We start from the raw sequence: 18,436 nt of genomic DNA, 5'->3' as shown, positions 1-18,436 counted from the left end.
TTATTTGACCACTTATTGTTTGACCGTGTTCAAATATTCCAGTAAGCATGCCCTGACATAGGCAATGGCCTACCTTGTTAACTGCTTGTCACATTCTTCTGAGCCAAAATAATCACTCAGTTACATAACTTGGGTTGTTTTTTTTGTAATTAGGCATAAGTTTCTATCTAAAGCTAAACCTATTAGAGACCATAAAGTCTTACTTTGGGGGGGGGGGGGGTGTCATTGTTCTGATCAATTAATGCTTCACATATTTGACCATTTTTGACATTATTTCAAAATGTTTGATCAGTCAATTGACCATGTATTTTTGGATCAGTCAAATGCCTAACCTTATAGAATCATAGAAGATTAGGGTTGGAAGAGACCTCAGGAGGTCATCTAGTCCAATCCCCTGCTCAAAGCAAGACCAACAACTAAATCATCCCAGCCAGGGCTTTGTCAAGCCAGGCCTTAATAACCTCTAAGGAAGGAGATTCCACCACCTCCTTAGCTAACCCATTCCAGTGCTTCACCACCCTGCCACTGAAATAGTGTTTCCTAATATCCAATCTAGACCTTCCCCACTGCAACTTGAGACCATTGCTCCTTGTTCTGTCATCTGCCACCACTGAGAACAGCCGAGCTCCATCCTCTTTGGAACCCCCCTTCAGGTAGTTGAAGGCTGCTATCAAATCCCTCCTCACTCTTCTCTTCTGCCGACTAAATAACCCCAGTTCCCTCAGCCTCTCCTCATAAGTCATGTGCCCCAGCCCCATAATCATTTTTGTTGCCCTCCGCTGGACTCTCCAAATTGTCCACATCCTTTCTGTAGTGGGGGGACCAACACTGGACACAATACTCCAGGTGTGGCCTCACCAGTGCCGAATAGAGGGGAATAATCACTTCCCTTGATCTGCTGGCAATGCTCCTACTAATACAGCCCAATATGCCGTTGGCCTTCTTGGCAACGAGGGCACACTGCTGACTCATATCCAGCTTCTCGTGCACTGTAATCCCCAGGTCCTTTTCTGCAGAACTGCCCCTTAGCCAGTCAGTCCTCAGCCTGTAACGGTGCCTGGGAGTCTTCCGTCCTAAGTGCAGAACTCTGCACTTGTCCTTGTTGAACCTCATCAGACCTCATTTGATCTATGGAAGGCAACAGGCCATCCATGCTGCCGGGACTCAGTGCCTCCTTCTCCAGCAATCTGGTCCTTTGCTCCTTCCTTTCACCAACCTGCCTCCCTAACAGCACCGCTCCAAAGCGCCGGTCCCATTGCCAGGGACTTCCCAGCTTGTGACCAGGCCTGGAAACTCCCTTTAAAAGAGCGGGAAGGTTATCTACAGCACCCTTGTGCTGTGTGATATTTTACATAGAGGCCCTGTCGGTTACCTGGGAAAGGGAGCAGATTATTGCACAATCCCTGCCTTCACTCCACAAGCACAGACCGTAGACCCTGGGGCAAGGGATGAGACTAAAACGCCCTTTCCACATAAAAAAGCGGAGATCCCTTCCAAGGAGAAACCCTGTTCATGATCCTTCCCCTCACTTCACTGCCATTGAGAACTGTGTTTGTTCCATGGTTCTCTTTCATAACAGGGGAAGCTCTCTCACACTCACACACACACACACACACACACACACACACACCTGCCCAACCCCCAGGCCTCCCCTCTAGCTTGCTACAGCCGCGCTGGAATGCAGGAGCTGATAACTGTCAGAGAATGACCAATTTTCCGCCACATTTTAATACAAGCCCCCACGAGATGCATTCTTCAAGCCCGGCGTAAATGAAAACGGCATGGCTAACCATTATCGGAGGGGTGAAATGGAAGAAGGGGAAAACATCCCACCACTCAGGAATGTCAGTCTGTCATAATGGCATCAACCATTTCCTCAATAAGTCTGAAACAATCGCCACAGTTTACTGAGTGTAGGCAGAAGGGGGTGGGGAGAGAGAAAAATCTGTCCAAGTAAGCTGTTCCATCTTCAGAAACGAGGTCTAAATATCTGCTTGACCCAGAGACTTAAAATTGTTTCCCGCTGTTGTTAACCCAGAATCCCAACTGAGATCAAAAGGCAGCCTGGTCTCACTCGAAAGTATCCCACCCTTACAAAGATACTTCGCTCTCTCTTCCCTTGACAGAAAAGCTAGCGGAGTTCTAACGTGGCCTCGGGATTTTGTGGCTCACAATCTCTTTATTTTGAAGTCACACTGATTAATTTCAGCCCCGCATTGCAAAATTCAATAAGCAGCATAAAGTGCAGAGGTATTAGCCGCAAACACGCTTCCAATGACACTTGGACTCAAAATATAGCCCATGCCAAACTTAGCCCAAAAATTCAGGTTTTGGTAACATTAAGTTTTTACAAAACTTAAGACAAGTGGGGGGGGGGGAGGGGGAAACTTTCCACTATGATTCTTTAATTCTAATCAAACAGGAGTTTCCTTTTAACCAGATGAACTTCAACTTCAGCATGGCAGTAGCGTGTAAGGACCAAAACGAGAGAGACCAAGAATTAAACCGGAGCAGAATTAAACCGGAGCCAGGCTACGACAAAAGCAACAAGTAAACGATTTTTTTAAAAATTCTATTACAAACCCTGGTATTATTAGTAATGTAAGGTGTGGGGGCATTTGGGTTTTAGAAGCATGGTTTTTAAACTGAGAGCGTGCGCTTAAAAGCACAACACCAAAACCCGAGAATGAAACTTCCCTTCTCTGTCTGCGTCCCCTCTCACCCTTTGTCTGTCTTGTCTATTAAGGTTCTGATCCTGCATTGTGTTGAGAACCGCTGGGGTAGCACATGGGCAGCTTGCTACGCCCATGCAAACTGAATGGGGCTTTGAGCAAGGAAAGCAGCTTGCCCATGTACTGCACAATACATGATCTGGGCCTTCGACTGGTGCGAGCAGGGGCGGCTCTAGCTTTTTTGCCGCCCCAAGCACGGCAGGCAGGCTGCCTCGGCGGCATGCCTGCGAGGTCCCCGGTCCCGCGGATTCGGCAGCATGCCTGCGGGAGGTCTAGGATGACCAGATGAGATGAAGAAAATATCGGGGGGGGGGGGGGGGGGAGGGAAAAAAAAAAGCCAAGTGCTGCCAGCCGAGCAAAAAAAAAAAACGCCGAGTGATCCCAGCGGCACCAAATATCGGGACAAAAATTGAGATCGGTTGGGACACGGGACAAACAGCTCAAAATCGGGACCGTTTGGTCACCCTAGGGAGGTCCACCAGTCCCGCGGCTTCGGCGTACCCGCCGCCGAATTGCCACCAAATACGCGGGACTGGCGGGCCTCCCGCAGGCAAGCCGCCGAAGGCTGCCTGACTGCCGCCCTCGCAGGGACCGGCAGGGCGCCCCCTGCGGCTTGCCGCCCCAGGCATGTGCTTGGAGCGCTGGTGTCTGGAGCCGCTGCTGGGTGCGAGGGCTGATTTCACGAGGTCTGTCCACTGCCTAGCATAATGAAGCCCAGGTTTCGGTTGAAGTCCCCAGGCCAACCTTCATATAAACAATAAAACAAAATTTACTGCGGAACATGGTGTATTTAAAGCTCCATATTAATGTCTAGAAAGCAACAGCCTTCATAATCAGAGACCACTAATCAGCTTTGCATACGAAACAGCAAATTGAGCTGTGAGAAACTCAGCAATCTGAACTTCCACAGGGTAGAGATCAACATTTCTCTCCTTTTAACTGGTGGAGATTCAGACCCCTGGCTTTTAGTGCCAATTCAAGAGAAACCGGAAATAAAGCATGTGTCAAAAAAAAAAAAAAAAAGTCACACCGAACTGCAACTTCTGCATGGTTTTGATGCAAAAAAAAACACAAAAGACCCACACTAAGCAGGCTGCTGGTTTGCAGATCTTACTGATCTTGTGGACAGATCAGGGACAAATTTAGAATTTGTAACAAAGTGTGTTATGCATGTGGGTTTCACTGCGAATATTTTGCACAGCACTTACAGTCACTGAACATTGCTGTCAATGCTATTTGCTGAGGCCAGAACAGAAAGAGTCCACGCCGTGCTCTAACTGGTTACTCCATTCACCATTTTCATTATTAAGTAAAAGAAATGGTAACTTCTAGCACTGCTGCTCTTAGTGACACTGGTGTCCTTGGGAACCGCTGGCTCTTATTGTCCAGGTGCGGAAGCAAATTCTACATGTCTCGGTGATAAGAAGAATTTCCCTAGTTCACAACATCTTTGGGGCGGGGGAAAGATTACCAGATGCATCCAACCGCAACAGATGTGTATAGGCCTCATGATGTGAACTGGCTGTCCTTGGAATTTTGCTGACACCGCAGGCCTATCGTCAAGAGGACTTTGCACAGTGTTGGCTCTCGAGGACCTCCAATCACCTGGTCAAATCTGAATGCCGGGCAGGTCCCTGAGACGAAGAGTCACAACTTCCATCTCCCGATGACGAAGTGCTCAAAGCTGCTCTTTCCCTGCGTTTCTATCTCCAACCTGGCTGAGAATGGTGAGACTCGTTATGTTTATTGCGTAGCAGGGGATACAGTCCTTGGGGTAAGAGGGATGCTCTCATTATTTTATAATCCTTGGTGAGCAACAAAATGTGCTGCTTTTGAAGGAGTTCTGCAGGGGACGGGGAGGGACAAGCGGTATGCAGCGGAAGTTAGGATAGAAGGTTGTTATTAAAAGAATTCAATAAGAGAGGAGCAAAGGAATGGAACCTGAAATCAACCAGACTGTGTGGAATGCTACCCCACAAGAACAATCATACAAAAAATGTACATGCTAACCTTATGTAAAACATCTCAAACGTATTTTGAGAGAGAGATTTCCCCCAAACAATAAAAAGCTTTGCTAAAATCCAGATAAAGATTTCCATATGCCACCCACACAACCAAATAAAAATGGAAGTCAGCCTTGCACTGAGATTTTGCCATAAAAATCAATCTTCTGATACAAGAACTAGAGCCTCCCTTATAAAGGCAACAGTCACAACTGCGTAGGTCAGGCTGCAATACAGTTCTACTCGAAGGCCCCAATCCCGCAGCACTTACACATGTGCTTCACTTTACTCACATAACATGAGTAAACAAGTTAAAGGTAACAGGACTGCTCCCCCCAAGTAAAGTTATGCATGGGCCTGTTTGCAGAACTGGGGTCCTGTTTTCATTTCTCCTCCCCTCATCTACATTTTTTACCAGAATAACACTGCTCTTTGTGATTAACCCATGTCCATAAGAACTTGCGCAAGTTTTAGCAGGCGGAAGGATGTCATTTTGCAACGCAAAACCCCACGTCCACCAAAAGCAAATCTGAGGTGGACTGACACATTATTTGTCCAAAGGACAGAATTTTCACCACAAAAAAAACAAAAAGAAAAAAACACCCAATGTTTACTGGCATCTGCAACCATCAATGCAAGTCAAGAAAAAATAATGACATTCACAAAGGTAAATGTTCACACCACCCTGACTCACAAAAGAGAGGTCTCCACCTCTCATTAATTTAGCTGGAGTATTTCTAAAAGGGGAAAAGCCACAGATATGTCTCAGAATCCTGGAACAGGATAAACAGCATGTACAGCAAAGAATACTGCAACCCCCGGGAAAAATATACCAAGTATGAGCAGGGTGAAATACATGCCCTGTTGGGGTATTTATTGGATATACATGGTAACATTTATCTGAGGGCGGGCTGGGATTCGAAGCCTTGGAACACAGCAGAACTGCAGTAGTTTCCTTGACACAGTGAGGACCGGTCTACACTACAGACCTATATTGGAATACAGCAGAACCTCAGAGTTACAAACACCTCGGGAAGGGAGATTGTTTGTAACTCTGAAATGTTCATAACGTTATGGTTCTTTCAAAGGTTTACAACTGAACGTTGACTTAATACAGCTTTGAAACTTGACTATGCAGAAGAAAAATGCTGCTTTCCCTTTATTTATTTTTGTAGTAGTTTATGTTTAACACAGTGCCGTATTTGGGGTTTTTTGGGGTCTCTGCTGCTGCCTGATTGCATACTTCCAGCTCCAAACAAGGTGTGTGGTTGACTGGTCAGTTCGTAACTCTGAGGTTCTACTGTAACTACGTCACTCAGAGGTGTGAAAAAAAGGTGTGTACCACTGCAACGTTTTAAGCGTAGACCTGCCCTGAGGATGGGAGACCACAGAGCAAGCATAGGAAGGATTCTATCCCGCACTGACTAAGACCTGATCTACCTTTAAAACAGGTCAACCTAGCTATGTAGCCCAGTGGTGTGAAAAACTCATACTCCTGAGAGATGTAGTTAAGCCAACCTAGGCCCCAGTGTAGACACCGGTCCAGAGTTCTTCCATTGACCTACCTACCGCCTCTACAGGGGGTGGATTTACTACAATGACGGGAAAAGCCCTTAAGTCACTGTAGCAAGTGTCTACACTAGAGCTGTGTAGCTGCAGTGCTGCACCTGGGTCGCTGTAGCGCTTGTAGTGTAGACATACCCTAACTGAACTGGCCTTTGTGCCAGCTCCACCTAGACCAATGAAGACGAAGCCTGGAGGTAGAATTGGCCAGGCCACAGGGTATACAATGATGACACTGCATAGGCATAGACGACAGGGGCCTGGCAGGGCTTAGAGCCCTACAAAAATTAGCTATGGCATAAATAAAGAGAGGAAACACTAAGTTTGGAACAGGAGCTTGTTTATCTCACTTTATTAAAAGTGGATACATTTAGTCATTGTACAAAACTACTTATTAAAGTCATATTCAAAAGCTATTCTTTTTAACGCTAGTGCAACCCCACCCCCAAATAAAAAGATGTGTAATTCCCCTGCTCTGATCCAGCAATTTGCAAACCCTGATGTAGATGGACTGAGATTAAAGCCCATTCCCAACTCCAGGGCTGGAGTAGCCGCCAAGAAGAAATTGCAATGTGGATTCCTCTCCCCACAAATACCCGATTTTTTTTTTATTATATTATTTGTATTTGCATAGCACCTAGGAGAAGGGTGGCCACTCTCACACTTCTGGAACACCAGACATCTCAGTACCTCCGAGAACTACCTAGGTCTGTCACCGCTGGTCTGACCCCGCCCCATGTTGCATGGGAGGTCACACCGTACGGAGGACACCATTGTGAAGAGCACCCCACTCTTGCTGGTCTGGTGTGTGCCAAGTCACACCAGCCAGGAGAGAGCAACATACTCAAAATGACCTCAAGTTTTGTCTCAGGACTGGGGACAAACCACCCAAAAAGAGGGTGGTCCAGTTTAAAACTTCACACAATGCCTCGTCAACTTGTGGAACTCCTTGCCAAGGGATGTTGTGAAGGCAAAAAGCATAACTGGGGTCAAAAAAGAATCAGACAAGGTCCTGGAGAAGAGCTCCATCAATGACCATTAGTCAAGATGGTCGGAGATACAACCCCATGCACTGGGTGTCCCTAAGCCTCTGACTACCCACTCGATCGATTGCCCTGCTCTGTTCATTCCCTCTGAAACACCGGACATCGGCGCTGGGGTAGATGGACTATTGGTTGGACCCAGGCCAGCTGATCCCTGCCTGGTAACCGCAGCCAGGGAACCCGTTGTGCTGGGCGCTGTACGGACACAGAAGACAGCCCTGCTCCCCTCACAAACCCCGCGTGCCTGGGCACCGGGTTTGGAACCTGCAACTTTCCCAGGGGGTAGCGGGTGGAAATCCCCCCCCCCGGCAGGGCACTGCGGAGGGGAGCCAGGGGGAAGGGGCACGAAGGGTTTGCTGGCCTGCAACTGGGCCAGGGCAGGGGGGGGGCACCCGCAGAGCAGAGGGGGGGGCCCCGCAGCAGGGCAGGCCGGACACACGTGGCCAGGGCTCGCTCCCGCCTGCCGCGGGGGGGGGTCACCCCGCATTGCCTGCAGGGCCCTGCTTGGGGGGGCAGCCTGGCTGGGGGGGGCCCTCCCAGCGGGGGGGGCGCAGAGACTCACAGTAGAGCAGCGCTATGCAACGCAGGAGCACGATCCTGCTCAGCCAGAAGGTGCCCGGGCGCAGCGGGGGCCGGGCGGGGGTCGCCTGGTCCCCCTCCGCGGGGGAGGGGCGGGGGGCTGCCTCCACCCCCCTCCTCTTCCTCAGCGTCTCCCCGGGCGCAGCCATGCTTGGAGCATGCGCCGGCGGCCCGCTGCCCCTCCCCTGCTCCCCCGCCCCGGGGCGCGGAACCCGCCTGCCCGCGCCACGCGGCGGCTGCCGTGCTGCGGAGAGCCCGGCCGGGGAGCCGGGGGATGCACCCCACGCTGGGGCGGCGCCTTGCCAGTCCCCGGTGCCGGGGCAGCCCCTCGCCGTGCCCGGGCTGCATTGCCGCAGCCCCCGGCCTGGCCCTGCCCTGCCCGTGTCCCCCGGCCTTCCTGCAAGCGGAGCGGGGCTTTCCAGGGGCCGCTCTCTGCTCTGGGGTCTCTTTGCAATGATAGCCGGTGTCAGGGGGGAGCCGTGGTAGTCTGTATCCAGGGCCGGCTCTAAGTTTTTTGCTGCCCCAAGCAGCAAAAAAAGCGCCCCCCGCCGAGCGCCGCAGGAACACACACACACACCCCCCCGCCGAGCCGCCGGAGGCCCCCCCCTCCAGCACCACCGGAGCCCGCCGCCCCCCGCCGAGCCGCCGGAGGCCCCCCCCCCAGCACCACCGGACACCCCCCCCCCCCAGCGCCGGGCGCCGCCGGAACCGCCACCCCAGCGCCGCGCCCGCACCGCCCCCCGCGGAGCGCCGCGCCGCCGGAGCACCCCGCGTGGAATGGCGCGCTCCCCCCGCCGCCCCTTACCAGGTGCCGCCCCAAGCATGTGCCTGGTGCCGGAGCCGGCCCTGTCTGTATCTACAAAAACAACACGGAGTCGGGTGGCCCCTTAAAGACGAACAGATTTATTTGGGCAGAAGCTTTCGTGAGTAAAAACCTCACTTCTTCAGATGCCTCTGAAGAAGTGAGGTTTTTACCCACGAAAGCAGTGAGGTTTTTACCCACGAAAGCTTCTGCCCAAATAAATCTGTTCGTCTTTAAGGGGCCACCAGACTCCTTGTTGTTTTTGCCATGATAGTAACGCCCGGTAAACAGTAAAGGCTCTAACCGGGCCATCTGCGTTTGAACAGAAATCCTCGTTAAAATTGGCGAGGAGGGTCGGCTTTTTTTGTTTTGTTTTGCTTTTTTAAACGAATAAAGATCCAGCATTAGCCGGGCTAGGCCAAAGTTAGCTAAAAAGCCCCCCTCCTGGAAATACAGGACTTTACTGCTGGGAGTAGTCCGCACTATTCATGGTAGCAAAGTTAAGCGCATGACTAGATGTCTTCAGCACAGGGGCTTCATCGGTGAAGAATCCAGATGTGCCCACCTTAGGGCGACCAGACAGCAAGTGTGAAAGATCAGGACGGGGGTGGGGGGGTAATATGAGTCAATATAAGAAAAAGACCCAAAAATCGAGACTGTCACTATAAAATCGGGACATCTGGTCACCCTAGCCCACCTAGAATTCCATAGGGCCTTCTGCGGTGTGGAGAAATGAGGCAGGATTCTCCTAGTCTGGTCTTCTTATCATCTGGAAAAAAAACAGCTTGAGAGTGACCTGTAGTTCACCTGGGTCTGTCCCTCATAGCCCTTGCTAACCCCCCTGTGACTACCTAACTTTCTAGTTTGAAACATTTGCTTCCTATTGTTGGATTATGAACCCTGATCAGAATATCTCCTCCCCCTTCTGTGTCTCTACAAGCAACTGCATTTCAGAGCCAGAATGATGGTCCTAATCCTTCAAAGGCACGCAGGCTTAATTTTACTTACGTGAGGAGTTCCCCTGATGTCAAAGACGCCTCCTGAATAAAGTTACACACTGCAAATACTTACGCTCAATGCTTATTCTTACCACTGTGAGTAGCTGCTTTTAAATCAATGGAACTACTCATAGCAGTAAAGTCAAGAATATGCGTAAGTGTTTGCATCAGGGCCTTTCTCTGTTAGGGAAGGGGTTAAAAAGTCCATGTGATGCATCCTTTTAAGGAGATACAGGCAAGGGGTGGGGATGTCTTCCACATATAAGGAAACAGATCTGATTAAGATGTTTGCTTAAATAATGCTGCTCTTAGCATCATTATAATGTCACTATTTTCCATTATCACTTTTTGTTTGCTGAGATTCATAAAATTCTCTCCTCTTTATTCAAGTTCTCAGACTTGGAGCAGATTTGCTTGTATTGGTTATTTGTTTCATAAGGGCAAAAAGAAAAATAACTTTGTAATCAGCCGATCTACATGCTGAAGCTTTATATGTAAAAGGCTATTTTGAAAGGAAAATATGAAAGAATTACTTCTTATAATTCATTAGAGCAGAGATAATACAGGGCCTGATCCTGCAATCTTTACCCAAGCAAAACTTCCATTGAAGTCAATGAGTAAGGATGGCAGGATTGGGCCCTATATTTTTGGAAGAAATGTCATATTGGATTTATTTATTTATTGCACTACCTAATTATAAAATGTGTGGAATTGACTGTGTTAATAGCAAAGGATCCATTAGGAGCTGTTGGAGAAAATGTATGCATATTAAAAACATTTGTTAGTTTACCCCTTAATTTACCCTAAATTTAACATTTATTTGTCCTTCACCAGGATCGCAACCCCAGTTAAACACAGAAGATAACACCTGTAACAGCATTAAAAGAACACCTCTGCTCTTTTAGGAAAAGCTCTGACCGTGACAAATGTATGCACCTGATTAAGTTTACACACCATGCCAACTGAAATCATAAAAGTCCTGGAACTGTTTGCTAAGTATGAAGTGCATTGCACGTTCCTCTTTGCAGGATTGGGACCTAAATCTGTACTCGTGTATATAGCCAAAAGAAATATTTCAGGCCACCACATCAATTCTAATAATTTAAAAAAAATATACACATGCAAGTAAAGCCACCTACAGATGTATTTATCTAACCATTGCAGCTCTTCTAGCCTTTTGGATTAAAATCTGAATGTACATTTAATAAGCTTCTAATAGAAGCTCTTTGGAAACCAGAGAGTTTAAGTACAATATATAAAATAAAAATGTAAAAAAAGTTAACTCTTGAAAACCTTGCCCCTGATCATGCAAACTATCACAAACGTGTTTAACTTTACTCACGTGAGGAGTCACAGTGAAATCAGTGGGACTGCTCATGTCCTTAAAATTAAACACGTGGGTAATTGTTTGCAGAATACGGGAGTTTGTAACACACACCAAAGGTATAATTTTCAAAGTCAAGGCTGACCACTGTATTCTTTACTCACCTCATAGTGGGTTTGAGTTAATCACCCTGAGGATAATCTTGCATTCACTGAAACTTTTGTAGTTTGCATTTTACGAAATTAACATGATTTCAATTTAGTATTTTGTGCAATAGTAAAACACTTCAGTTCAAGCCTGTGTTTCTTAGTATCCAAGAAAACTCTTTCAATAACACAATCTGAGCCGAAGCACTCATAATTTGTATGTTTAGAATCCCATTCTGTATCCTATTTAAGTAAATATTGTGGTGTTAAATTAGCTGAGGTCCTTGGAGAAAGTATCTGTTATCAGGTGTAACATTATTCAGTGCTTTTCAGCCTGCAGATCAGTTCCTTATAAATGCCTCTTTTGTTTTTGCTGTTTCCCATCACTGTTGCTTGCATTGTTCTCATTAGAAAAAAAAAAGAGTACATAATGGTGCATTGTATAGGCAAGGAAAAATAACCTATTTGTTAAAGGCTTCTGGTATATTATGGTTGCTCTCTTTCCCTTTGGATTAGCCGCAAGGTTTTGCTAGATAAATTGAAGTAGATGGACGCTAATGATTTCCTTTGTGAGGTCTTTATGAAACTTTTACAGCAAATTCCCCATTAAATGTAAATGTCTGTAAAACAAAGTGGCTAATTGAGGAAATTACTGAGGAAAAGCAGGAGATCTAGTTGCAGAACTCCACAAGAAAGGAGCAGCCTGGGACTGGGAAGGTATGTGTATAGCAGAGTGTTGAATCCATCAATTTTCTTTGCATAAGATCACTCCAAAATCTGTTAGGTAAGTGGATCTGGACAGAAAGCAGAGGTGATCAAAAAAACAAAACCAACCTCAGAGGGTCTCTTGTGTCAATATCACCTTTCAACAGTCTGAGCTGCAAAGTTTCAAGTATATTCAGCAGCATAAAAGTGTCATTACTCCAACAGCGTGATCCAACTCCCATTCGAGTCAATAGAAAGACTCCCAGCACCTAATAGATTAAATTCAATTTAAGAATGGATAGACTGAAATGTCAGATTCAATTCTCCCTTCATTGTCTGAGTTTATGATGGGATACGGGCACAGTGCGGTTTTGTGACAATGTAAGTTTGGCTCATCCTCTCCGCTTGATGATCTGCACAATTATTTATTTATTGCCTTGTGGAATCATCTTTTAAATGTTGCATTTTGTTGTTTGCCTCTTAATTCTTTTCAAATTAAGGTTTTTGTACAAAGAAAGAGAAGAAAATAGACAATGTGTGGCTGGTAGCGTTGTCCTGAAGTCTCCAAGGGAAAGTGATTAATAAATGTAAGACATGTAGGCAGGCGCTGAGATCATTTATGTTGGTCCTCATTCAAGGAAATACAAGGTGCCCCCCCTCCAGCCCCCACCCCATTTTGCTGTGTTCTAAACAGCTGCAGAAGGCAACAGAGAAACAAGCATTTACTGTCACCGCGCCCAGCAGCTGTCCCTAGCAGCACCTCAATCCTGCTGTCCCTGGCACCCTAGATTACCCTGTGTTCATTCAGGTCTAATCTTTCACCCTTCCTTTTACCTGAGATTGAGTTAAAATAAAAAAAGAGAGTGTGAATTTGAGCAGAAATAACCTCTTAGTAAAAGAAGTTTAAACATCTGGGGAAATGATTTAAATATACAGTCAATTATATATTTTTAAATCACTGCCAAATACTCACGTGACAGTTTGTTTGGGTAAACAGGAGATAGGGATCCTTCAGCAAACATGGGCACTGCTGGTTTGCCAGCGTTTTTATGGCAGGGGTGGGCAAACTTTTTGGCCCGAGGGCCACATCAGGGTTCCAAAACTGTATGGAGGGCCGGGTAGGGAAGGCTGTGCCTCCCCAAACAGCATGGCCTGCACCCCCATCCAACTCCTCCCACTTCCTGCCCCCCGACTGCCCCCCTCAGAACGTCCCACCCATCCAATCCCCCGCTCCTTGTCCCCTAACCGCCCCCTCCGGGGACCCACTACCCCAACTGCCCCCTGGGACCCCACCGCTTATCCAACCCCCCTTGCTCCCTGTCCCCTGACTGCCCCGACCCCTATCCACACCCCCGCCCCCTGACAGGCCCCCGGGACTCCCACGCCTATCCAACCCCCCTGTTCCCCATCCCCTGACCACCACCACCCAGAATCTCCACCCCCTGTGTTGTACTTAAAGTACTGCACAGGATCTTTTCAGGGGGAATAAGGCAGAACGCCACATTTATTAATAATACATGTATTCATTAACACTGTATTATATGCATATAATATATTACACTTACACACACACACACACACACACAAACACACTCCGTCTTGTTGTTACCAATTAGTTGCTCCCCTTAACTTCACTGGCCAGGTGAGTTAGATGGGGGAGGGAGTGGAGCCGGGCTTCTGCCGATCCGGATCGATGCTCCCATGTTGACAAGACGAGACCCGGGGTCCTCTGCAAGACACCTCACTTTTATAAAAAGCAACAGAGGATCCTGTGGCACCTTTGAGACTAACAGAAGTACTGGGAGCATAAGCTTTCGTGGGTAAGAACCTCACTTCTTCAGATGCAAGACTTGCATCTGAAGAAGTGAGGTTCTTACCCACGAAAGCTTATGCTCCCAGTACTTCTGTTAGTCTCAAAGGTGCCACAGGACCCTCTGTTGCTTTTTACAGATTCAGACTAACACGGCTACCCCTCTGATACTCACTTTTATAGCAGCTTTCCTCTTATGCAAATCTATACCAGATTCAAACTCTGTGTCTGTGTCCATTGGTCCTTTGTGCTGCTTTCTTTTGAGTGTTGTCCCAATGCTGCAAAGAGGGTGTTTCCAAAAGAAGGTGCTCGCTTCTAACCCCCGAGGCCATCGGTATGTCTGCTTGTCTTTAATGAGCCCACTTGACACGTTTTATTGTTCTTGGGTCTGGCTCCCAGCCCCTCTCCAACAGTTGAGGCTGTCTGGAGGTGCTGCCTTCAATGCCTTGTTCATCCACACCTCATTCATTCAACAGGGCAATTGATTAAGAGTGGGGGGGAGAGCTCTTGTTCTACTGCTAGCAAAAAGAAATTTTTCTTCTATCTTATTCTATCCTTAGGGGCTATAATATTATACCAAGGGCAATGCAAAGTTTCTAAATGAGGCTTTGATACAAAGTCCCATGAAAACAGAGGTCACACGTGGGTAGACCCACCACAAGGTTATATGAAGAGGCACAATGTAAAGTCATATGAAAATTATCAGAGATTTATCTACACCTGCTCCCTGTCCCCAACTGCCCCCTGGGACCCTCTGCCCCTTATCCAACCCTCCTGCTCCCCGCCCCCTTACCATGCCACTCAGAGTACCGGACTGGGAGCCGCGCTGCCCGGCCAAAGCCAGCCATGCCGCTGCGCTGCCTGGCAGGAGCTCACAGCCCCGCCACCCAGAGCACTGGCAGCACGGCGAGCTGAGGCTGCGGGGGAGGGGGGACAGCAGGGGAGGGGCCAGGGCTCAGGGGTCAGGCAGGATGGTCCTGAGGGCCTGATGTGGCCCACAGGCCATAAAGTGCCCACCTCTGTTTTATGGCAACGATCCCTCTTCCATTAAGGGTTTGATCCTGCTTCATTGTAGCCAATTAGAGTTTTGTCACTGACTTCAGTGGGAGCAGGATTTGGTCCTAAAAGGATCATCGGTCAGGACTCTCTCTTTGTACAGCCCCTAGCACAATGGGGTTCTGGTCCATGACTAAGGCTGCAGTAATATAATTAATAATATTGTCAGGTTAAACATTATTTAGCAAAGACATGCTCTAGTTCAAACACAAGTTATCAGGCTTGATGCAGAAATTACTGGGTGAAATCCTCCAGCCTGTGTTAAGTAGAAGGTCAGACTAGATCAGGGGTCGGCAACGTTCGGCACGCGGCTCGCCAGGGTAAGCACCCTGGCGGGCCGGGCCAGTTTATTTACCTGCTGACGCGGCAGGTTCGGCCGATCGCGGCCCCCACTGGCCGCAGTTTGCCGTCCCGGGCCAATGGGGGCGGCGAGAAGCCGCGACCAGCACATCGCTCGCCCGCGCCGCTTCTCGCCGCCCCCATTGGCCTGGGACGGCGAACCGCGGCCCGATCGGCCGAACCTGCCGCCTCAGCAGGTAAATAAACTGGCCCAGCCCGCCAGGGTGCTTACCCTGGCGAGCTGCGTGCTGAACGTTGCCGACCCCTGGACTAGATGGTCGTAATGGTCCCATCTGGCCTTAAGCTCTACGTACGTATATATTCTCAAATACACATTTTCCTTACCTATGTTTCTAATAATAGCGGAGATTATTAAAAAGGGAAATATTTTTTTTTAAATCTTATTTCCTTTTTATTATTTTTACTCTTTGTTTGTGTTTTTATTTCCTCCCACCCTTAACAAAGAAAATTGTCAGTTTCACTTTTATGATCAATTTCGCCTCTTTAATCTAAGCTCAGGCACTCCCACGGGGTTGCCAAGGTTGGGCTGCAAACAGTGCCAGGGAATGTTCATTTGTTTTTTCAAAATCTTGTTCTATTGAGCTTATTTTTTTTAAATCACACAAACATTTCTGTTGGTACAAACTTTAATTTTACAGAACCAGCATTTTGGGCCAAATTTAACATGCAAGTGTCTCCTTAGGGCCCTTCCTAAGCCTAAGCCGACCTTCCTGCTCACCCAGTTGAAATCGTACATTTAGAAAAACAAATATCCTTTCCTATGTTACTAATATGAAGGGGACTCAAGCTGAAGGGGATTTGAAGAATCTCACTGTCTGTCTGTTAAGCAATGGAGAGATTAGTAGATGGGAGTCAGTTCAGCTACTGAGCCTGCCTACCACAGGTGCAGAGTGTTACATGTATCCCTGCAAGGTCAAAAAGCATTGGCTAGACAAGGAGTGTGGAGGACTTGATCCTGCATTAAGTTTGCCCTGCAGCTGCCAAGTTATTCCTGCCTAGAAGCAAGAGGAAGGCCTAAGGGGGGAGCATGTAGCTAAGCACCCCATTAACCCAGTGATGGTTGTAATTAACCCACCCCTGCCCTGCTCTGGTTTTGCCATTCCCTCTTTAGCATAAGAGAGCAGCTGTGAGGTGTTTCAGATTTACTTCTACTCAGTGGGAAGGACTACTCCTAGGGTCTGATGCATGGGGCCAGATCCTCAAAGGTATTTAAGCGCCATCCCCCACTGATTTCAATGGGAGTTAGGCACTTAAATACTTTTGAGGCTCCGCTCCTAGGAATCTCATCCTTGACCTCAGTGGGTTTTGAATCAGGCCTGTGCTGCTTAAACATACTTGTCCTCACACTGGTGGGAGCGCAAAATTACCTTTCACTCCCTTTCTGCAGATGATCTAAGGAATTTTGGGATCAAGGCTGGAAGCAGTAGAAATGCCTAGCATTCAAATGAAATAGTGAGTGCATTCATTCAAATTAAGGGCCAGCGTCTGCCACCCTTAGACACAGTGAGCAGTACCTTACATCTTGAACAGCCTCGTTGATTTCAGTGAGATTACTGGCAGAGTAACGTACTACTCGTGAATAAGGGTGGCAGAATCCAGCCCTAAAAGGGTGACTTTCAAGCTATTAAGCTGTATAAGCAGAAATAATGTTGATGACATGAAAACACAGTTTGACAAATTTACCTGAATAGACGGTTTGCATGTCCTTGTTATGAGGCCATGTGTATTCTTACAAGCATACAAGCATATTGGACGTGCTCGTGTAGCTGCGTTATGTTGAAGGGAGAGAGCTCTCCCATTGACCTAATAAAACCAGCTAAACAAGCAGCAGTAGCTATGTTGGCAGGAAAGCGTCTCCCGCCGACAGAGGACTGTGCACACGAGCGCTTACGCCGGCAAAACTCACGCCACTCAGGGATGTGTTTTTTTCACAACGCTGAGCAACACAAGTTTTGCTTACATAAGTGCTAGTGTAGACATGGCCTAAGGCTCTGATCTCATATTGAACTCTTCCCAAGTGCAGGGATCTGTCTTCACAGAGCTCTGTGTAGGATCCAGGGCCAAAACACTTGAGTTTTTTGTTTTATTTGAAAGGAAGTCTAAACTTTCAGTCTTTTGCAGCTAGTTTAATTGCAATGAATAGAAGCAGAATCTTGTCCCTGTCCTTTTTGTCACTGTAGTTAGTAACAACTGACTTTCCCAAAAGGATTGTGCTTTGCTTGCTTCACAAAAATCCCTGAGCAGCTACTGTGCTGTTGGCACCAAGGTGATGTTTTAATCCTGCAGGTATCAAGACTTCTCTCCTTTTAGGACAACCCAGGAATCCCTCTTCTCTGGCAAATGTGGTTTTTCTGTGAATTTCCTAGCATGAGACCCTCTACGTGATTTTTTTTAAATGACTGTTAAAATTGGCTTCCAATGGCGAGTACCAGCCACCTTGTGTTAATGTATACACATTTGAACCCATCCTGCAGCTTGGCACAGTATGTGTGTTGGAGGAAAACAGGCACTACGGGAGACATACTCCTGGAGAGCTAGGATTAAAACCCTGTTCCTTCACTTCCAAAATCACCTCTCCCACTTGAGCTAAGGTGGCTTCCCCTTAACTAGCACTAGTAGAAGGTCTCTGGCCTCTCAGTAGACCAACCACTAGAGCAGGGGTCGGCAACCTTTCAGAAGTGGTGTGCCGATTCTTCATTTATTCACTCGTGTGCCAGTCATACATTTTAACCTTTTTAGAAGGTCTCTTTCTAGAAGTCTATAATATAGAACGAAACTATTGTTAAGTATCAGAGGGGTAGCCGTGTTTGTTGCTTTTTACAGATCGAGACTAAGAGTCCAGTGGCACCTTATAGACTAACAGATGTATTGGAGCATAAGCTTTCGTGGGTGAATACTCACTTCGCATGCGTCTGACGAAGTGGGTATTCACCCACGAAAGCTTATGCTCCAATACATCCGTTAGTCTATAAGGTGCCACAGGACTCTTTGTTGCTTTAAACTATTGTTGTATGTAAAGTAAATAAGGTTTTTAAAATGTTTAAGAAGCTTCATTTAAAATTAAATTAAAATGCAGAGCCCCCCGGACCGGTCGCCAGGACCCGGGCAGTCTGAGTGCCACTGAAAATCAGCTTGCGTGCCATACGTTGCCTACCCCTGCACTAGAGGGAATACACACTCCTGCACATACATACATGCACAAAGCAAAAACATTACAATGGGTTAGAGACTGGAGATTGGAGCAGCTTCCGCTGCATGGTAGGTCTGAGTGAGCACAAATGAATGGTAGAAACATATGGAGCCAAACATGGAGAC

The 18,436-nt window shown here is 47.5% G+C and overlaps 1 protein-coding gene across 4 annotated transcripts in view; it reads right to left on the bottom strand.

Moving 5' to 3' along the window:
* The window catches only part of LMF1 (lipase maturation factor 1), a 331,417-nt gene extending 322,625 nt beyond the window's left edge, over nt 1-8,792 (bottom strand). Inside the window, exon 1 of one of the 4 annotated variants that reach the window (XM_065560223.1) lies at nt 8,726-8,792. In XM_065560223.1, the coding sequence (XP_065416295.1) occupies nt 8,726-8,744 (19 nt within the window). In that variant the 5' untranslated portion in view covers nt 8,745-8,792. Of the gene's footprint in view, nt 1-7,903; nt 8,112-8,725 lie in introns of those variants that run through there. The other 3 variants (XM_065560224.1, XM_005288979.5, XM_065560225.1) reach the window with 3 other exon arrangements.
* Nucleotides 8,793-18,436: the final 9,644 nt, after the last annotated feature.

Source organism: Chrysemys picta, chromosome 10 (assembly GCF_011386835.1).
Source record: "Chrysemys picta bellii isolate R12L10 chromosome 10, ASM1138683v2, whole genome shotgun sequence".
In the NCBI taxonomy this organism is placed as follows: Eukaryota; Metazoa; Chordata; order Testudines; family Emydidae; genus Chrysemys; species Chrysemys picta.
Note: the sequence above shows the minus strand (reverse complement) of the source record. Positions and strands in the feature narration are given on the sequence as shown.